Source organism: Streptopelia decaocto (assembly GCF_964273445.1).
Source record: "Streptopelia decaocto genome assembly, chromosome: 7".
In the NCBI taxonomy this organism is placed as follows: Eukaryota; Metazoa; Chordata; class Aves; order Columbiformes; family Columbidae; genus Streptopelia; species Streptopelia decaocto.
Window position 1 is genome coordinate 68010169 of NC_138661.1, and position 21475 is coordinate 68031643.

General features: G+C 50.5%; 2 protein-coding genes across 4 annotated transcripts; both read left to right on the forward strand.

Moving 5' to 3' along the window:
* Positions 1-762: 762 nt before the first annotated feature.
* On the forward strand, positions 763-5453 carry KNSTRN (kinetochore localized astrin (SPAG5) binding protein). Of its 3 annotated transcripts, none has more exons than XM_082057881.1 (8): positions 763-921; positions 1875-2007; positions 2158-2217; positions 2447-2546; positions 3661-3775; positions 4079-4140; positions 4291-4365; positions 5021-5453. In XM_082057881.1, exons 1-8 carry the CDS (start codon positions 843-845, stop codon positions 5150-5152), a joined length of 756 nt encoding a protein of 251 aa, XP_081914007.1. In that variant the 5' UTR covers positions 763-842; the 3' UTR covers positions 5153-5453. The 3 variants fall into 3 exon arrangements, with proteins under 3 accessions (XP_081914007.1, XP_081914008.1, XP_081914009.1); XM_082057882.1 differs by having other exon boundaries at positions 763-906; XM_082057883.1 differs by lacking the exon at positions 763-921 and adding an exon at positions 962-1291.
* A 99-nt stretch (positions 5454-5552) lies between these two features.
* On the forward strand, positions 5553-18861 carry IVD (isovaleryl-CoA dehydrogenase). Its single transcript, XM_082058077.1, has 12 exons — positions 5553-5720; positions 7322-7411; positions 9076-9127; positions 10734-10903; positions 11996-12089; positions 12543-12679; positions 13123-13219; positions 15360-15453; positions 16249-16330; positions 16689-16793; positions 17444-17516; positions 17642-18861. Exons 1-12 carry the CDS (start codon positions 5571-5573, stop codon positions 17773-17775), a joined length of 1278 nt encoding a protein of 425 aa, XP_081914203.1. The 5' UTR covers positions 5553-5570; the 3' UTR covers positions 17776-18861.
* Positions 18862-21475: the final 2614 nt, after the last annotated feature.

Genomic DNA, 21475 nt, shown 5'->3' on the forward strand with positions numbered 1-21475 from the left:
CAGCAGGAACACTGCGGTTCATTTTCTTCATCTTTTAAGCGCCCAATGTATTTTCCAATGTAGCCAGCAAAAGGAAAGTCTTAAAAGATTTGCTCCTTCTGAAACCCACAAGTTCGTCATGCTCAGTGGAGACTGGCCACAACCGCCTGATGTTGAGTAGGAATATGCACTGTTAAAGCTAATGACAACGCTTGAAACGTACAGTGTATTTCAGTGTTGCATTTCCACAGCGCAGTTCTCGAGCTGGGTGTCCAGGTGGGTGTGTTGGCCCGCAGAGCTGCCCTGGGGCTGCGAGCAAGCGCTGCCTAAACTCTCCCCACAGGAATCCTTTCCTGTTACTTTCTGGAGGGTCTTCCTACCCATTTTGAAAGCTGTGTCGGAAAACCATCTAATAAAGTCGGGATACATTTTACACAGACGCGTCCTTTCCCCTTCCAGTGTGGGAGGGCGATTTTACCCGCGCCCTGAGGGGACGGGACTCGGCAGTTTCCTCCGCCAGGCCGCAGAGGCCTCGGGAGCTCCGGGCCTCCAGTGTCCAAACCGCAGGCCGAGGCAGCCAGAAGCAGGGAAGGCCCTCCCCGCCGGGGGCCGGCTCCCCTAGGGGCAGCTGCGAAGGGAACGAGCGTTATACCCTCACAAGGAACCGCCACCTCCGCAGCGCCTTCGCTGAGGGAAGGGACGAGGGCACAAAAGCCCGCGCGGCACCTGCGCACCACAGCCCCGCGCGCACTGCGCCTGCGCGGCCGCTCCGTGGGCGGGGCCGGTTCTGCGCACGCGCGGAGCCGTTTGGCGGCGGGTTCGATTCAAACGGCGGCGGCGCGGGAGCAGCGGGCGCGGCCGCTATGGACGGGGAGCCGTCCCGCATCCCCGTGTTCAGCGGGCCGCGCCGCAGCGGGCCGCCCGCAGGTGCGTACGGAGACCGTGCTCTGCCCTGCGTGGGGCTGCGGGGGGAGCGGTGTCTGTGAGCGAGATCCAGTGCCGCCCTGGCCCGTGCTGCCCGTCGCGAAGCCCAATTACGGGCTTTATTCAAGTGTCTTGTCCGCATTTAAGGCTTCGGTGAACGCTTTTTTTGGCAAGGGCGCCTCTCTGGGCAGGGCGGGTGCTGCTGGGCCCCGCGGGCGGGTCCGCTGTGCCGAACAGCGGCCTGGGGCGCAGACCCCCCCCTTTGATCGGCCTTGCAAACCACCGGCAGCACCTCAGCCGTGTGGGCAGGCAGGCTGGGCCTTACAAACACGGGGTGCTCTGTATCGGTGCGACTTCCTGTGTTGCTCCAGTATAAATGTGCCTATGGGTAAGTCATTTGAAAAATGCTTAATTGGAGTGGGAAATAAAAGCAAGCTTCCTGAGCCCACTATGTGAACAAAGCTTTATATACTCAAACAGCTGTGGTTTAAAGCCACATAAAGTTTACATAGAAAGCTAATTCTCTGCAGTGTTGCTTTAGAAGTGTATCTATTCCTACAAAGTGAATTGAAATATAAAGTTCTCTGAGCTGAGAGTTTTGGGTGCGCTGGGTTTGTTTTGCTTCCTGTACCGAGCAGCGTTGCTTGGATCCCTGTGCCATTCTGGCTGCTTGACATTGACTCCTACTTTATTATCATGCCTACGTTACCACTTTCAAACTTTCTCTCATTAGTGCCAGCCTGGTAACTATGTTTTAATGGTCTCCCACCTGAGCTGTCTGTGGTTTGGTCTTGGCCCTGTATCCTCGGTAAAGTGTGAAAACTGCCCTTAGCTGTTGCTACCTAGCAATGTTCTAGCAAGATATAACTGTGATTTATCTCAAATTGAAGGTTTAAGAGATCCAGTAGTTCTGTGTATTATGGCGATCTCTTGTAGACTCTGGTGTTTGCATTGTTGTCTTTTTCGTGCAGAAGTGCAACCGGCTTTTTCTTCAAAGAAACAATGTGTCAGCAAAACAGCGGAAGTAGAGTTCAGCAAAGATCCCAACTTTAACTTTAGCTCGAACGCTCCAGCAGATGGTGTCTTCAAAGCCACAAACCAAGGGTAAAAGAAAGTAAAATATTGATGCATTTATTACTTGTCAAATGTCTTAAAGGTGGCTTAGCATTTTGCAGATTTTGTCAAACTAACAGGCTTGGTAACCTGCAAGAATGCAGTGATCTTTTGATAATTGTCTTTTACCTGTCTTTTAAGGTTGCCTAAATCTGCCAAGAAAGTGGAACCGGCCTCAAAGAAGACGGCGACAAGAGGAGGGTATGTTTCCTCTAGTTCCTGTTAGTTGCCCTCAGGCAGCAGTGTTTCCTCTTGGAGGGTCATGATGAGCTCTCACCCATGTCCAGCTTTCTTGCCAAGTTTGCTGATTAAAGCTCTTGGTCAGAAACAAGAGCAAATGCTTCCAAAAAGAGCATTTTTGTGAAAGTAAAAGAGAAGGTGTGTAATACTGATATTTTTGCCCCTAAATCTTGGATATTTGGCTCTACAGAACTCTGAACAGATACAAACTAGAAGCAGAACTGAAGACCAAGAATCAACTGTTAGAAACAGCCAAACAACAGCTACATTCCAGACTAACAGGAGCACAGGTAAGGAAAGGGGTGGAAAAATAAATAAATCATGGAGTAATTCTTATATTCTGATCCCTACAAGGTCAGATCAAAGGATTGTCTTGCTTATGTTTCTTCACATGCTATTGTGTCCTATTGTGGCTTAGTCTCTTAGTTTCTTTGTGTTCTCCAAGTTTTTTTCCCCGTCTGCTCCGCACTGGGGAGATCAAACCTGGAGTATTGTGTCCAGTTCTGGGCTCCTGGTACAAGAGAGCTGTGGACATACTGGAGAGAGAGTCCAACAAAAGGCTACTGAGATCATTAAGGGACTGGAGGAAAGGCTGAGAGAGCTGGGACTGTTCAGTGGATTCTGTTTCAAACAGATTTGAGTTTCCTGAGTCAAGTTCAGGTTCAAAATTGGCACCTCGTTATTCACCACCTCTAGCAGATCACTCTAGGACACAGCGCAATGTCTGTCACATGCAAGAGGCCCTACTGGTACCTCTCAGCTGTAAAAACTCCCTTTATTTCCTAGTTCTCAACCAATTACTAATCTGTGAGGTGATCATTCCTCTTACCTCACAGCTTGATTTCTTTAAGAGCCTTTGAGACCTCCTACGAGATGTTCAAAAAGCTCCTGACACTATCAGCCAGATCACCCTAATCCACATGTTTATTGATTCTCTTGAAGAACTGCATTCCACTTGTGAGGTTGATCAGCTTATCCCATTGCCTGGCAATATCTGACCTGTGCAGGGAACAATGCTGGGGCTTACAGATTCTAAGATGCCCTGTTGTTCCCAATGTTTATATGCTCTTCGGTGCATCAAACTCTTGCATTATTGATATATATGAGAGGGAGCACAATAAAAGATACACTAGAACTGCCTAAAAGGAATTTCTCTTTAGGATCGAGTTTTTCTAATGGTTGCTGTGAGATGTGGATGTGATGAATGAATTAATCCTGTCCCGAAGCAGGAGTAAAGGTTGGCAGCAGGCTCCTTTACTGTGGTGGTAGAGCCAGAAGGGCAAGGTCTGATTCTCAGTGCTAGTGGAGCACTTGTTAAGCCATTAGCGTCACACTTGGTTACTGACTAATGAGAAGAAAATCTCCTTGGAAACTCGATTAACTTACGACCTGTGTTAATGACAGGGCATTATAAAGGATTTAAAGGAGGAGAATGAAGGCCTGGTACAAGAAGTTGAGAAACTGAAGAAATTTCAGGAGACTTGCATGGTGATTTTGGAGAGCAGAAACATTGATCCTGGTAAGGACTGTGCCCTTCACGTGCCATTCTGCTACTCATTCTTCAGGACGCTTTTTTTTTCCCTGTTGTGACTGTTGTAAGACATGTGGATTCTCCTTCCTCATTACGGAAATACTGCTGTAACTCCAGGGCATATTTTTTTTCTAGCCTAAGAGAAAAAGCTGCTTCTGTAGTAGGTCCTGTCCTGGATAATCTTTGAAAATAATTTAGTCTTGCTGTAGAAAGTCACTTTGAAAAGCTGTTTGTTCTTACAAGCAAAGTTATCAGTATATTAGAGGTTCACTAGTGCATCTCGTAAATTAGTTACAGGCAACAACATTTTGGAGGAGGAAGAAAAGACACAAGAATGCCAGAAGCAGACAACGGTAAGAAAGCTTTGAAATGGCACTGGGAGTTCAACGGGCTTTGAGAAGTCTGTGTGCTCTGCTGCCCTTTTCTACTGATGCTGTGCAAACAGCTGCTGAGAGTTGCATTTATTGGTATGATATCAAACTATTTTCCTTTTGGCTTTTCAGCTGTTAACTGGGAAGCTCATAGAAGAGTTGAGGCTATTTAATCAAACAGCTGCAAAAGAAAAGGAGGCGCTTCAGGTAAGACTGTGACTTTGGTTTGGACTTAACCAGGTAATGAGCACTTGGTGCTGAGTGAGATTCTGAAAGCCTTCAATATTGCTCCTTTTTTGTTGTATGTGCATTAAGGAAACTGTGTGTGTTACTCCGCTCCTGCACAGAGGGCTGGGACAATGTTAAGTTTCGGTCATTTCCAATTGAATTGTACACGACTGAGCTTGAAACAAGGCAGGAGGTGAAGGTGCTGTTACTGAGTGACAGCTGCCAGGCTGCACTGCGCCTGTTCCAAAGCGGAGATGGAGGCAGTGCTGGAAACGGAGCAGTCTCTGCAAGCTCAAGCAGCTTCAACAATAGTCTATATACTGACCAAAATAGTAATTAAATTACAGTTCTACAATTCTTTGTAAGAAGTTTAAGAGCTAATTTATTAAATCGCTATTATAAGACTTCCTAAGCTTTGGTCACAGATAAATTGCCATATTCCTCAAGGAACCAAGCTAAGACACCCCAGTCAGGCTAGACTAATCTTAGTTTAGCTGGTAAGACCCTGCTGAAGAGTTCAAATGCTTTAGCAGGAGCTGCTTTAGAACTTGGCTTTGCTGCTCAGTAGTTTTTGTTTGACAAGTGTCACGGACAGACTTCCCTAAATGTCGTGTGCACCGACTTCTCCACGCAGACAGCGATGGCCAAGTGGAAATCTGCGGAAGAAGAGAGGCAGCAGTCCCTGGAGAAGCACTCGTCCTTCCAAGCGGAGATTAAGGAATGCTCAGCAGTACTAGATGAGCTGGAGCAGCTCCTGCTGATGTGAGGCACAAGGATGGGACTGTTTGGTGGGTTTTTTTTTTTTGTATCTTTTACTCCTACTCTGCAAACCTGGTTCTTATGTCTGGTGGTCTCACCAATGTGCAGGTCACCACTCTCTGGGGGGACAGCACCAGGATGGATGGTGGGGGAGCACAGCACGGGCTGCCCACCCCTGTCAGGCACTTGTTCGCCCCCACCTGCCGGGCCGTGCCTGGGACCCCGCACCGGGGAACTTCCCTCGCTGGGGAACCCTCTGTAGTATTGCAAAAATTGCTGGTTTTAACCCATTAAATGTACTGGAAGGACGTGGACTCTGTCATTTTTCCCTGCGGCGCTGCCCTCCTCCTCCCCCCGGCGGGGCGGGGCGGGGCGCTCCCCGGGGCCGGGCCGCGCCTGCGCTCCGCGGCGGGCCCGGGGCAGCCATGGCGGCGGCGGCGCTGCTCGGGCGGGCGGCGGTGGGCGCGGGGCTGCGCGGAGCGCGGCGGCGGCAGGCGCTGGGGCTGCTGCGGCGGGGCTGCGCGGGGCTGCCGGTGGACGACACGGTGAACGGGCTGAGCGACGAGCAGCGGCAGGTACCGCGGGCCGGGGCTCCGCCGGCGGGCCGCGCTGCGGGGGCGGGCCCGGCCCTGGGGGTGTGCGGGTTGGAGGGTGGTGATTGGTCGCGGCTGTGGGGAGCCGGCCTATCCCCGGGCGCGCAGAGGGGGCGTGGCGCGGGCGGCGGGTACGCGCCCGGTACACGTGTGCGCTGTTCCCGGCGGGAACCGGGCCCAGAGCAAAGGCTGTTCCAGCTTGCTCTGGGTTTTGCTCGTGGGGGAAGGCGCCTCTGTACCGTGGAACGCCGCACGACCAACCATTTGCATAAACAAGTTCCACTGCGCTCGCGTTGGGCCTGTTTGATCAGAAATACGGTCGCCAAATAAACAAATTAATCTCGTCAAATCCTCTCAAAAGAAGCGTTGCAGCTCTCCTAGCTTGTTCCCTTGCCCAAGGGGGGACCTAAAGCTTTAGGATAATGGTTCTTGGCTTTGCTGTTTGCTCCTGTGTTGAGCAGCAGCCCGGTGCTGGCCATCAGCACTCACTACCTGCTGCCCCAGGGTGTGGGGCAAGGGGGGGTCCTCAAAAGACTTGGTCCAGACAGGGTTCTGCCAATAAAACCCTTTTCCTTGGTGCTTCTCAGGTCTGAAGCTATAGCCTTACTTAAATTACGACGGTGCAAGCATATGGATATACAAAATAAACTTATTCTTGCTTCTTTCTTACTACAGAATTATTCTTTGTCAGGCTTGTGTTTGTGGTTTATGGCCTTATCAGCCTGAATTAACTTGTTCTACATTCAGCAGGTGTAAAAGGAGGAGAATATTCTCGTAGTTCCTATCTGTCTGGTGCAAAAGCTAAAAATGAGACCAGAAATAGATCTTCAGGAATGGTAGTTAACTGTGAATTAAGAGCACTGTAAGTGTTACCAGCCGGCTTAGGCTGGGAGGGATGCCTGTCCGAGTCCATCCCTCCCTCTCTCATTGATTCAGATTATTTGTTGTTGTTATGGTTTTGGGTTTTTTGTGGGGTTTTTTTGTGTTTTGTTTGTTTGGGGTTTTTTTAAGCTTTATGGTCAAGAATATGTATATAAGTAGGTTTTCAGCTTTTTAGATGCAGAAAAATATTTTGAGGTTTTTAATGCTTAGATCAACAAGCATACACAACTTTATGGAATTTTGCCTCTGTAGAAAATAGTAGGATAGCCAATGTACTTCCAGTTTGATGCACCAACACATTCAATTAGTAGGCACGTTTATTACAGGCATCTGCATATAATTAAATTAAACTGTAAGCAGCTACTGGACAGGGATAATCCATTATAAGCCCTGTTCATCAGCTTTCAAAGTTTCCCGACCAAGGCCATCCCCTGAAACCCTGGTGCAGGCAGTAGCTGAGTAACATTATCTCATTTGGGGGGAAGATTGTTAAGGTAAAATGCTGAGAGGAACTTAAGTACATCAAGATTTTCTCTTTAAAAGACTAAAGGGTCTTTCATGTGGTCTTACCGCCGGTAACCTGAAACATCGGTTCCCTTCTCATCTTGGGATCCTGGTGTCGCCTGGCAGATGCTAGAGAAGAAGATGGCGATATATTGATGAGATGTAACGTATGTGTTTCTCCTCGTGTCTTTTCCCAGCTTAGGCAGACCATGACGAAGTTCTGTCAAGAGCATTTGGCTCCGAAGGCCCAACAGATTGACCAGGAAAATGAATTCAAAGGCATGCGGGCAAGTATTTCATGTGTGCGTTTCAAACAGGTGGTGCTGACAGCCTGTCTGTACTTTGATCTGTACGTTCATCCAGACAAAGGGTCCCAGTCCACAGCACAGGAACAGATGCATTAACTTTTCAAACTTGAAAGCCATAGAAGAAACAATTTTTTGATTTCCTGTTTCATCTTTTGTGAACAACTTTGAGCAACCTGGGGCAGAACCCAGCCAGCATCCAACTGGAGAAAGAAAGATTGATAACGGTCGTGTTTGGATCCTCATCGTGATATTTGTGCCTTGCTCTGTTCAGACTCCTCCTCTAATATGTGCTTTGTATTCTATGTAGGACCCTTGCTTGGGCATCTGAGTTTCCTCTCAAATTTGTTGTAGATGTATTATGTGCAAATGCTGAAATGTAAAGTTTGACTGTTGAACTGAAACTTGACTTCCTAAAACCCCAACAAATTCTGTGCCAGGGATGGCTGGATTGATGAAAATGAGAGATCTAGCCATTGCTTTTCATAAGCACCACAAGACTTAAAAAGCCCGGAACATCTGCTGGGGCTTCCCGGAGCTCTGATGTTGACATTTCCAGGGATATATGCACGGCTTTGAAGTTCGGGATATGAGCGTAGTCTGGCACACCAGATGTCATCCAGAGCTGTTGAACAGTACTTTTTGAAGTCTCTGGAGACGATTCACTGATAATTGTTACCGCTGGCCGCTGGGGCCGGCAGCTCCGCGCCTCCCGTGGTGTGGCTGTCCCTGGAGCGGCGGCATTGCCGCAGTGACCAGCCTGGGGGTGACAGGCGCGTGGAGGGGTCCAGCAGGTGGGCTTTGCAGCTGAGGTGTCCAGCTCTGCAGAACTAGCGTCTGGTGTCCTGGTGGTCAGGAGAACCTCGAGGTTATGTGCTTGAGGGCCCCTTGTGGATTCAGCTCCGTTAGCTTCACGAGCCCAAAGTGCTCACGAATTCCCTGTTGTGGTCGCCTTTTAAAACGTCTCTAGTCCCGCCTGCGGGTGGGCAGCACCTCTGCCCCAGCCCAAACCTTCCCCTTCTCAGCCTCTCCCAAGGAGGCCTCCTCAGCTTTACTTACCAGTTTGCTTTACTAGAAGAGTTACATTGCCAGCTAATGGCAACTCTTCTAAGTGTTTCCAGGATTTCAGACACGAATACCCTACACTAAATCCACTATTTGCAGCAGCCGCAGGCTGACAGGCTGCGCCGTGCTGCCAAAGCACAGTGGCAAGAGTGCATGAAGTAAAATACAAGCATCAATTTAAGTCATAACATCCTATATTATTTTTAGCAAGAGATAGTATATGAAAGCCTAGAAATGCAGTTTTTAAATTAATGGGAGGTTTTAATTCAACGAAATTCTCCTTAAGCTGGGCAATGAGTTAAATCTCACGACCTGTACTTCCAGAATGGCATTTAGGCGTTGTGAATTTTCACTGAACGCAATGGACTGCTCCCATGTGTATCATAACTAACGTCCGTTAGTCTGTCTGGGTTCTTAGTCCAAAGGGTGGAGCTGCTGCAGGAGGAGCAGGTATTGGTGTGTTTACCTCTGAGATGGCACAAGAATAAGGTAAATTGGTGTGTCTGTGAGCCACCTGGGGAAACTCCTTGTGCTGCTGGGCTGAGTGCAGTCTGGAATGATTCCTTGTTCTGTGCTTGCAGGAGTTCTGGAAGAAGCTGGGGGCACTGGGAGTTCTGGGGATCACAGCTCCCGGTAAGTCTGTTCCCAGCCTGTGCCCTCTGCTGGGTGACCCCTCAAACCACAGCGGCTCGGCTGAAACGCGCCGGTGCGGAGCAGCCGTGCCTGCGCTGGGACGTCCATTTGGCCAGAAGCTCCTATCCTTTTATTTTTTAAATAAAATGGCAACATTTTTATTCCTCACTGAATCTGAATCCTCTTCCCTCGTTAGGACGATAACAAAATGGCTTTTACAGTTTAAAAGTGCTGTTCAGAAGTGGTTTCTCCAGATATAACGTGTGCAACTCAGACGTGTTTGCGCTTATGGAGCGTTTGCTGCAGGTTTTGAAGAAAGGGAGCTAGAGATAAAAGTATCCTAGAGCAAACATCCATCTCTAATAGAAGTTAGAGTATAAAACAATGCTGTGAAAAGCTGTGATAACGAATGGAGAGCTGACCACATCCAACCAGTCAGAAGAAAATCAGGGTAAATCTTATTCAGCCTTGTCCAGGTTGGTTGAAAAGTGTTTTGATTAATGTTATAGATGACTGAGGCTGCTGTGGTCATGCTGAATGCACTAACGCAGTGTAATGAGGAGAAGCCCTTAGCGCAGAAAAGCGGCCAATGGGGCCTTTATTTCCCATCGTAAAGTCTGTGTTTCTAGATGTGCGTCTGCAAAGGCTTCTGCAGAAGCAAGCTGAATAGCAATGCGTTGAAATAATGCCTCTGCGGTCCTTTCAGTGGCGCTGAGGCTGCTTGAAAGAGTCTCTAGTTCTGCTTTCTTTCTCTTTACTCTTCCCAATTTACTGCTGCTCCTGTTTTTTCTCACTCTTACCTTCTTTCTTCTTTGATGTTGTGCCTGAGGCTTACAGCAGTTTCCCACACTATAAATAAGCCATCCCCTCATGAGTCCTGTCCTTTTGGATTTCCTCAAAGATTTACCTCTCAAACCCTCCTGTGCCCGGCATTTTTTGCCTGATTTTTGATTGTATAGCTACGTGCAGTTTCTTTACTGGCGTCGGTTTTGTTGGAGGAGGTGGAGACCGGGACTTAGGATGTGAAGATAATGGGAAATCTTACGAGGGCACATGCTCAATTGAGTGGCATGTTTGGGCACCAGTGCATCAAGTCTAGTAAGGGAGCATTTTAATAACAGTGCTTTTTGTTTTCTTTTTAAAAAGAAGAAAACTATGTTGGTTTGATGTAATTTTCTGTTTATTTTATAAAGAGCTAAGTTAAGAAATGCAAATAGGTAGATATATATAGATATATATAGGTATATATGTATATGGATGTATTTATATTTGCTGTCAGCTGCTCAAGGCCATTATGCATTTCTCAGCCTTCTCTTTTTTCCCGGCCTTCCATCTTTAGCCCTGGGTTCAGGCCCAGCTCAGCGTGCCAAGCTGGATTGCCAGTTACGATCCTCATGCGGCTCTGTTGAGGTTGCACGTAAGGGTGGCTGACAAGAAGGACTCACTGTTGTGCAAGTGGCGGTAGCATGTTTTAGATGCATCCTTGTGCATCTTACATGGGTAAAACTATGCTGGACAAGTAAATGATTTATTTTGAGGAAGAAATTAATAACGATGTGTGATACACTCCGTGGCGGTTAACGTGGGGTTCCTCTTCTCTTTCCAGTGGAGTACGGTGGATCTGCTTTGGGGTATCTGGACCACGTGCTGGTGATGGAGGAGATCTCCCGCGTGTCGGCGGCCGTCGGGCTCAGCTACGGGGCCCACTCGAACCTTTGTATCAACCAGCTCGTGCGGAACGGCAACGAAGCCCAGAAAAACAAGTACTTGCCCAAGGTGGGGAAGCTGGAAAGCGTTCGGGTTTCGGCTGCACACAGGGCCAGTGTCTGCCGCAGTGCGGAGCATTTTAAGCCAATTTCAGTGACCCAGCCTTTGGGAAATACTGTACTTCCCAAACTTGCCTTTCTCTACCTTGCTAAGTTTTGTCCTGTTAATCCATATTGAACTCAGCCCGTGCCGAAGTCCCAGTCTGCAGACAGCATAGTCCCGCTCTCTGGAACAGTGTTACTAAACGGGGCTTTGGGGTGACCCTGGATGATATTGTTCCAACTTCCCAAATTGTTTTGAGATTTCTGGGTGGAAGTCACCGCTTTCCTATTTTATATTCCTCATTTCTCGCTGCCCAAATGCTGGATTTGCCTGTGCCAATTAACTACGTGTGGAACTTCCTCATCATCTGGGGCATTGATGTTTGTGACTCCAAAGCACATAAAACAGATTTTGGTGTTTAAATGCGTGGAAAAACTTAACTAGTACGTTGAATCCCAGCCGCTGAAATTATCAGCAAAATTACCAGCGCAGGAAACTTGATTTAAAGCGCATGCAAAGCCCAGTGTCCCTTCCTCAAAGCATTGTGCGAACCTGCTGATATGTAACTCTGAGTTGTCCTTGTTGCTGCTCAGGTGTATTTTAATGCCCCCATTTGCTGCCTTTCAATGAGATGTGCAATCACTTCAGTTCTTACTTGTCTTGGCTCAAGACAGACTCCTTAATGGTACTTAAATAGTTTTGAGCAGATCATGAAGGCTTCTGTAGAAATGCACCGATGGATCGAGTTGGTTGAACATCTCCCTTAAACATTGAATCTGTTTTTTTTTAAAAAAGGAGATCAAAAGGAGGAGAAAACAGATAAAAGGACACAGAGAGGGGGAAAAAAGGCAAGAGACAAGGGCAGGCGGAGGGAGCAGGGAAGAGGAGGCGAGGGCTGCGCAGGGCCGGTGCGAGCGGGCGCAGGGGCGTACAGCGGCCACGGCGGCGCGGGCGCGGGGGAACCGCGCTCTGAGAACAGCGCTGAGCACTTGGCCATCTCTTGTCACCCGCTCGCTGCCCTGCTCTCCCTCCCTTTCTTAGATTTGTGTTTTCTTGCAGCTAATCAGCGGGGAGCACATTGGAGCCTTAGCAATGAGCGAACCCAATGCAGGATCTGATGTTGTGTCCATGAAGCTGAAAGCAGATAAGAAAGGTAAAGCCTGTCATGTGCTGCCTGGCCAGATAGCCGGCGTAAACTCCGTCTCCTGTAAGTCCAGACTAAGGTCCTCAATGCCACTGAGACACAGTGCTAAGTCTTGGCTGTACCGGGCCACGTTTGCAGGCTTGTGCTGCCCCCCAGGAGACTGAACGTGTGAGAAACCAGGCAGTGGAAACTTGAGGTGGGCAGGTGAAGGTCTAGAAGTGAACTGAGGGTGGTGGTGGAGGCCGGTGGTGTTATGGAACCAGTGCCACGTGCCTTAGTTTGTCTGGTGTTTGTTAAACTGTCTCTGGACTCCAGAAATGAAGGAAATGAGTTTTCTTAAACTTGGGAAGGATTTGTGCACGCTGTTTGCGGGGGTCTTAGAGAACTTTCGTGGAGATAAATGGCATGAGGATGTAGTGTTGGTCTGTTGTGAGCTGACAGGTTGCTGCTCTTTGCTTCCAGGAGACTACTTCGTTTTGAATGGGAACAAATTTTGGATCACCAATGGGCCAGATGCAGATGTTCTCATCGTTTATGCTAAAACCGATATTAATGCTGTTCCAGCCTCCCGAGGTATAACTGCCTTCATCGTGGAGAGGGTAGGTTGAAGCTACTTTTCAGTAATTCCCACATGCTTATTGTGGTGGGGCTTTCAAAGCTGATTCCTTAACCCAAAGAGCCTCATTGAGAAGCCAGCTGGTTTTCTTTCTAGAGCTGTCAGCCGCTTGCTGAAGGACAAACTGCCCCGGTGACGTGGTGAACTGCGCTGGCAGCTGGGCACACCTGGATTGTGGTATCCAGGCATGTAACCAGTCTTTAGGGCTAGAAATATAGAGAGACTACAGACGAGGTTCTAATAGAAAAGGGCTTGCTTGTGGCCAAAAATAGTCAGATATATTGGCAGCCTTGTAAATGTGTCCTATTATCCCATTATCTAACTTTATGGGGTCTTTTTTAAGGCAAGACATGAAAGACATCTAGTGATTTAATTTAGTCTGTCAGAACTGAGATGTGACGTGTTGTCACTGTCTGGACCCTGCAGGGAATGCCGGGTTTCAGCACCGCCCAGAAGCTGGACAAGCTGGGGATGCGAGGGTCCAACACCTGTGAGCTGATCTTCCAAGACTGCAAGATCCCCGGTGAGTGGGGTTCGGATGGCGGCAGCGCGCACCTGCTGGCTTCCCGTCTTGTTGGTCAGATGGATTGGATCGCTGACTAGACGCGTGTTCCGCTGTGAGCTGAGGGCTCTGCGGGTGGTTGTGCGCTCCCTGTTGCAGATAGAAAATTCACAGACACTATATAGCAAGTGGAGGAGATACCTTATCTGAGCTCATTAAAATGCTAATTGCAGATCTGCAGAAAAAGTAACTCTCCTGCTCCACCAAAAGCTGCTTTGCAGCGAGCAGAAGAGTTTCAGCTGCAGTCTGACGTTTCTGACTTTATTGGATCCTTCCACTCTGAAATCAGAAAGGCCGGTGCCCGAGTCTGCAGATCATCTCCTGGGCAATCACCTGTGCAGAGCAGCGTGTTCTTATGGTAACGGGATTTCCATTTGCCGATAACTGGGAGGAGCACATCGCTGCGGTGTTGAAAGTTAACACACCTTGCACTCTGGCCATTAATGCTGCCTCCGATCTTCTGCCTTGGGAGCTGAGCCGGTGTGGTGCCATTGAGCCGTCTGCAGGGTCCTGCTCGCAGACCGAGCTGTCCTCCAGCACTGAACCCCAGCTGCTTAGAGCACGTTTCACTGTCAGCCACGCTCTGCTGACTCGCTGCTGTTTTTCTCGTAGTAAGTGTTGTCCATGGATTCGTTTATGGCAAAAGCTGCTTCAGACCCCCCATTTTTTGATTTGCGTTTTTCTGTGATACACAGCAGCAGGTCTGCGCCCCGCGCGCAGCCCACAGGTGTGTCCTCCGCTCGCCGCACACCTGTCCAGCCCTTTTCCCTGCATGGACAGGAACATGCTCAGGCTATTCAGAGCTTTTTTAGCTATGAGATGCCATTACTTGTGAGCAACTTTTTCACTTCATCATTACTGATGCTGATATTTGTGTTCTTCAAAGTAAGGTTTACTATTAGTATTCTGGTCTGTGGGGCCTTTGAGCCTTTTCTGAGAGCCGTGCTTCACTCTTCTTCCTCTTCCTAGCTCCAATATGGTGGTGAAGGCCCTGCAGAAGCTGCAGTTCTGCATACACTCCATCAACGTGCTCTTCACTAAGCGAGAGACAATGCACTCCATGAGCTTCTGCCACTGAAACGCAGGCTGTTTATTTCAGGAGTCTATTTGCATGTGTGCACAAGTGCTGTCTCATTTTCACTTTGTGTATCACGCCTCTCAGATCTCTCGTGATCAAAGCCTGCAGTGGATGTTATTTCTCCTGCATGGTGTGATCAGCGGATGATCTCTGTCTATCCACAAAGCACAGCTGTTAGGCTTTAAGTTCTCTCCTGGTTGTAAGAATACAGCCGTGCTGCGATGAGCCTTCTGTTCCTGCTTCTCCTTTTATATGCGTTAACATCAGTGTGTGCTTTAGATTGTCCCAAAGCAAAAGGGTTTCTTGAGGTTTATTTCTCAGCCCATTATCTGATGTGGCTGTTTTCCTGTTCCATTTTCACAGAAATAATGCTTGTCTCTCAAAACATTTATTTATAACATCTACCTTATTCTGTTGAGCCCCCCTTGCAGAAGGGGGAGAATGACTGTTCACATTCTCTAGTCTTCAAGGACCGACATAGATCCCTCCAGCCTGTGATAAGTGGTGAGCTCAGACTGCTTGTCTGGGTCCGGTGCTGGGAGTGCTCGCAGAGGTGACCCAAGGGGATCAGACCAGGATTTACATCCATTTTGAACACACACATTGGATGATAATGCTGTCAGTTTGGGTTAGATACAAACTAATGGGGTGCTGAGGGGGCTCCCAGTCTGTCCTCCCAGGCTGTTAAGTCTCTGATGCTTGTTGGTACGAAAGCTGGAGGAGCTGGAGCACCTCACGCTTCTGAAAACAGACAAGAGCATAGCGGTGATTCTAGATGCACTTTATAACCCTTTGCTGCCTTTTCCTTTTTGGCCTTGGTTGGCTTGAAAAGCCATTTGAGTCGGGGGGAGCATAAGTATCAAAACTCAGAGCCTGGCAGCTGGTCCTGAATGGTTGAGGGACCGAAAAGGAAGGGGAACGGGACTGAAGGTTTGAACCCTCTCCCCAGCGAGCACAGGCCCTCGGACAACAGCTCATCCGGGCTTTGCACACAAGTGAATCGCTTTATTGTGCCTGTTGCAGCTGAAAATGTCTTGGGGGCGGTGAGCAAAGGAGTCTACGTCCTGATGAGCGGACTGGACCTGGAGAGGCTGGTGCTGTCTGGCGGGCCGCTGGGGTAAGGGATCGTCGTCCTGTGTAGATGGCAAGGCCGGAAGGATCCTTCGGGATCACCTACCCCGGCGGGTCTCCAGCTGGGGTAGCAATGCCAGAAAGCAAGCTTGCTAATCTGTGTGTTCCAGTGTAGCGCAGGCCACAGGCTCCCCAGAGCCTGCTTTTGAAAATGCTGGTCTTGATGCAAACATTTCTAGGGATGGTAAATCTTTCTTGGTCCTCATTTGCATGTTTGCATATGCCTTACTTCAGGAATAAGTCTAAAACGCCATCCGGACTGGCACACAGAAGGACCACTGGACTGGATGAAGGGTTTATTCTTCGTTCATTCAGTCCTTAAGCTCCCCAGTAACTATTTTGACCCTCCCGTCCTCTTGCCCTCCCACGCGGTCTCTCTGTGCTAAGCCTCCTGTGGAAAGACCATCTTCCACAAAGCAGAGGGAGGATGTTTCACCCTTATTCGTGCCTCCGCCTTTTTATGGTCTTGGCTCCTGGAGCTGTTCTTCTGTGGAGGTGCAAGGCAGCACACTGTCCTGCCTACAGTCCTAGGAAAGCTCCTCAGCCTTTCTCCTCCATCCCCGGAATTAAGCAGGTGAGGTCTTACTAGAGAACGTCCCCAATGAGCGATATGTAGAGCGCTGGGGGGAGAACGGGACATTTGGATTTTGTTCTTAGCATTGTTTGAGTGGAGCTGTGGGAAGACAGCAGCATATCATTTTAGGTATGAGAACCTTTTTATTATTTGTCTGTTACTTGTTCTGTTGTCTTCCTTTTTCCTCCATATCTGTGCTTTTCTTAGGATCATGCAAGCTGTTCTTGACCACGCAATTCCATACCTACATGTAAGAGAAGCATTTGGACAGAAAATCGGCCACTTCCAGGTGAGGCAGAAAAGGCATTAGTTTTGTCCTCTTGCTTGTTTTCTTTAAAAACGAGGATACAAGGAGCTGTGTGGTGGGAGGTCGTCGTGTGGAGTCGCCTGCAGCTTGTGCTGGGGCTGCGGGGTGTAGTGATGTGCGGGAAGGTGAGAGGTCCCGTTACTGCAGTGTGTGACACCTGGCAGCGTGTGACACCTGGCAGTGTGTGACACCTGGCAGCGTGTGAGCTGACGGGACCTCCGGCTGAGTGCGTGTCTGCTCATTGCCTGGTTTCTGTGGGACAGCTTGGGGAGTGGATGATCTCCAGTGCTAGCACAGAAACTGATCTTCCCCTGTGGCATTCCTGTCTCCTGACGCGCAGCTCATGCAGGGCAAGATGGCGGACATGTACACGCGGCTGATGGCGTGCCGGCAGTACGTCTACAACGTGGCCAGGGCCTGCGACCAGGGGCATTTCAACGCAAAGGTGCGCTCGCGCCCGCCGGGCCTGTCTCCTCTCTGTGCTCCTGGGTCGGGAGCCGGGGGGAGGGCTGGGGTTTGGTTCTGGGGGTTCAAATGACTCCCTCACAGCACTAAGTGCTTTTGTTTTTTCTTTTCCACCCTAATGGAAAAGGAAGTCAGGTTCTACAAGGCAACGGATTTAGCAGGATCTGTAGGTGTTTGTTAGAAGCCAGAACACAAAGCCCTGGCTGTTGCAGGGCCTGTAGCATCTTTTGGAGGTGTTGTCATCTCCACAACCGGCACTGTCACCTCTCCCGGAGAGGGGGACGGAGTGTTTAGCAGTTGGAGCACGGAGCCCCGCATCCCAAATCAGATCACATTGGTCTCCTGTGGATGTGATGTGTGTTTGTGAGCGACACCAGCTCCCCTGCTGCACGGGGTTTCTTCTTTTTCTGTCTTCACGTGGCCCTTGCAGACCTGACACAAGTGCTCCGTGGTGACAGAAGGACTGCTGCACTCCTTCCTTGCTGGGAGCGGATGCGCTGCCTTTGTGATCAGGTAGTTCAGGCTTGTTAGCACACGTCTGTACAGTAATGGAAAGGTCAGAGCAAGGCAGAGACTGGAGACGGGCAGGTGACACCTTTGCTGACGGCCACCGTTGTGACTCTGCTTTAGGACTGTGCCGGAGTGATCCTCTATTCGGCAGAGTCGGCTACGCAGGTGGCTCTGGATGGGATCCAGTGTCTGGGTAAGTCCCGGGCAGGGCTGTTTGTGGGACTGGTTGCTGCAGAGAGCCGAGCACGGTGCGAGGGCGACGCTCCCTCCCGCCCGCCCTGACACCGGGGAAACGCCTCGGACTCCTTTCTGTTGCAGGTGGGAACGGTTACATCAACGACTACCCCATGGGGCGGTTCCTGCGGGACGCCAAGCTCTACGAGATCGGCGCCGGCACCAGCGAGGTGCGCAGGCTTGTCATCGGCAGGGCGTTCAACGCCACTTTTCAGTAACGTCCACCCGCGGAGAGGCGGCTCCCTGACCACCGCGAGGCCTTTGACCAGACAGGCTGGAACGCACAACTCTCTCTTTTCTTTATCTTCCTGCTTTTGAACCTGGGATCATCACCTGCGGCCTCTGTTCTGCCTGCTCTGTGAACAGATGCTGCTGGGCTGGGCTCCGACAGAGAGAATCCACTGGTGGCACGGCAAGAAGAGGGTTTTTCCTCTTCTCATGATCATGCTCGTGATCATCCTGTTCACAAGCCGTCCCGATGCTCAGCGTCACGGGGCTGAGGGTCACCCCAGGGATGCGCTGCCACCGGAGCAGGCTGCTGAGGTGTACGCCTGAAACAAGAGCACAGAAAGTCACCCCCCCAAAACAAATGGACAATGAGGGAACAATTTTGTTCTTTAAAAAAAACCACCTGAGTGCCATTAAACAGCATTTAGCATCGTACCACCGGAAGGTGACATTTCCCCGTGTGACCTTCTGGTGGGATGAATCACTTCCATTTCGGGAACTCGACACCAGCCCCGTCGTGGGGGTGGCTGTGGGGGGCGCTCGGCATCCCGGCTGCACACGCACTGTTTTAGGTGGTGATTCCCAAAGCCTCGTTAAAATGCCACGTCTGTTTCTTCGCATCCTTCCTTTCCCGTTCCTGCTGCTTCTCGGGGTTTTGAGCGCGGCGCCGGTCCTGCCGTGCCCATGGACGCCCCCGCCGCGGCGTTCAGCCCCAGGGGCGCCATCCGTCACTCGCAAACAGTCGAAATGTCAGACCCGCATTGTGACACCCGTGAATGAAGCGGGCGGGAGGAGCTTGACTTTTGGGGTTGGGGTTTCTTGTTTTTCTGCGGAAGGTTGTTCTTTTGGCGAGAGCACGTACTCGCGCTCCACCTTCGCTTGGCTGGGAAGCCGGAGCGAGCGCGGCGGGATTTGCGGGTGTTTTCGGTGCATGTTATGTGCAGCAAATGGAAGTTTTTACCTCGCCTTGTTAAAGAAAATTGCAGAGTAGACTTGCCAGCCTTAAAGAGTGAATCACAAAGACAAATTGGATGTTGTAAATATGACAGAACAATTCATTAAACAGTTGCCATGTAGTCAACCTCCCAGCGGTTTTAACAAAAATGAGATTAAAGCTTTGTGTGATTTGTTGTAGGTGATACCTGCCCATAGTAGGTGACAGTAGACTAATATGGAATTTTAAAAAGCCACAGATTGAAGCAAATTTCACCTTGAATTGCCAGGTTGATCACCAAGTGCTTCTATAAAAAGGTTATAAAATGTCTAAAGTCCTGGTGGCAATGGCTTCTTCCAAACGTCCTGTTTGTTGAGCTGCGCCCGTTGCTCTGGAAGGTCCCAGGTCTCGCTGTCAGCCTCGGGCTCTGCTGGGGGGAGCGGGAGCGGGCAGGGGGGGCTCTCGGGAACGTGGCATTGGGCTGCACCTGGCAGTGCTTGCCAAATGCACTTCACTTGCATTTTCACTCTAAATCGCTGCGGTTGCTACACCCCAGGCTAGTGTCCAACGCATATGGGAAACTCACATTTTATCAGTGTGTTCTGCATCTCTTTAATAGGGGGGTCAATCCCTGCGCTCTCCCTTGAAGCCTCTCGGAAGAACGTGAGCACTGAAGCGCTGGGTTGCGGTCCATCTCTGGCCAGAGGAGCTTCCCCAAGGAGCGTTAGAGCCGTGTCACGATGTTGTGAGGTGCAGACTGTTAAAAACAGGTTTTTGAAGGTGGAAGGGACCTGCAGATTTTTAAACCTGTCCTCTAACATTCGAGAGGTCTCATTTTTAATACATATCGTAAATAATGCCTTCACTTTCCAGGCTGATCAGCACCTTGAGTTAGAGGTAGAATGAATCACTGTCGAACGCATCACAGACAGGGTGGAGGGGCAGATCCATCACTCCAAGCGGGTTTGGCTGGTGGGCTCCCAGGCGCCCGCAGCGGCGCTGGCCCGGCAGGGCTCCGGCTTTCCCTGCGCCGGGGAGGACTTGCCAGGGGACACAGGTTTCATCTCTATATGATACCAGTCAAATGAGCTTTGCTGGGTGGGCCCTGCTCCTGGGGGCTGTCTCAGCAGAGACCTCGGCCGGTCCCCACCGCAGCCCTTGTCACCCCTCCCCCCTCTTTATCAACCAAGGCTTTTTTCCCCAAACTCTCATTTAAAAAATAATATGTGTCTAGTGATACATCCGGGCTGTGCCTCGGGCCTCCTCTGGAGAGCAGCAGAGCTAATAGGAGAACATGCGAGGACATGAACTTATGGTGTCTGCTCTGAATCTGTAATGGGAACGGTCCTGACCCAAGCAGCCGGTGCTGCCGTTTGCTGGGATGTGCCGTTTGCTGGGATGTGCCGTTTGCTGGGATGTGCCGTTTGCTGGGATGTGCCGTTTGCTGGGATGTGCCGTTTGCTGGGATGTGCCGTTTGCTGGGATGTGCCGCTCCTGCCCCAGCTTCCAGACCCTCCTGTGTTTGCAGCTGCCTGGTTATGGAGCAGAGAGAGCCTGGGGAGCGGAGGGAATTCCTCACGCAGGAAGCAGCGAGTTCATTTAAGCAGCGTGTATAAAGCATGAGGTTTTTGAATGATGCAGGTTCATAAGGAAGCATCTTGGAGCTTATCAGAAATCCAGAGATGCTGCCTGTCCTGGCACAAGCAGGACCCAGGACCCGTGCCCAGCAGAACCCGCGCCCAGCAGAACCCGCCAGCACAGGGAGTTTCGAGGTGCTCCCCGAGTTGTTCTGTGTGCACAAAGCATCGTCCTGCAGCAGCCGGGCAGTTTTCACACGTTAGCAGCGTATTGATTTATCGAAAGCAGAAAAGCTGCGCTGGGTTCCCGTGCTGGGGCTGCTGGCTCCTGGGCATCCCGCTCGGTGAGTTATTTCTCTCTGTGTGCCACCAGAGCTGCTCGGCAGCTGGTTCCCGTCGGTTGAGCACCTGATGGCAGAACAGACGGAGCACAGTGTCCTGCGGGGAGCGAAGCTCTGCCTGGGTTTGCTCTCTGACGGGTGAGTGTTGCAGCTGAGGGTGTTCTGCTGAGCAACAGCTCCGCTTGGACCCGGGGATGTGCTCCCCGCGGGCCCCGGTCGCTGCAGCAGGGGGGGTGTGCGAGCCCAAGGCTTTCACAACACGGAGCAGGTTCTTGGCCCGTTTGGAGCCCTGGATGGGCAGGGAGGTTGGGGCTCCTGCATGGATGCTGCAGCTCCGCTCCCTTCCAGCTCCTCAGCTGCACAACCGAGCTGCCGTAACACTGACAGCATTGGCACGAGGGAACTTGTTCGTGTGCTTGATCAATGCCCCTTTGCTCTGCGAGTCCTCGCTGGGGCTGTTGGCAGGAAAAACCAGCTTGTCATGGAAAAACTGGTCTTGTGCTGAGTTACGGTGCTGCCAGAACAGGTACCGAAATGTGTTTGATGTAGAAACCCGTGTTGAGAGGGAAGGGGAAGACGGAGCAGAGAAGACGGGCTGTGACATCTCTGGTGTCCGGCCTCGTGCTCCCTGGGGCAGACAGGACCACGGCTCCTCCCAGCCGTGCCCAGCACTGGACTTTAACCAGAGGCCCATGTTTGCGGGGATGCCCACAGCATCAGGGTGCTGTTGGCCTTATAAACATGCCGAGGACATTTATTTTCATGTATGTCTGCAAGGTATAAACTGCTGTGGAGGGGTTTGTCTGCAGCGAGACCAGCTGCGCGTTGTACCGACGAT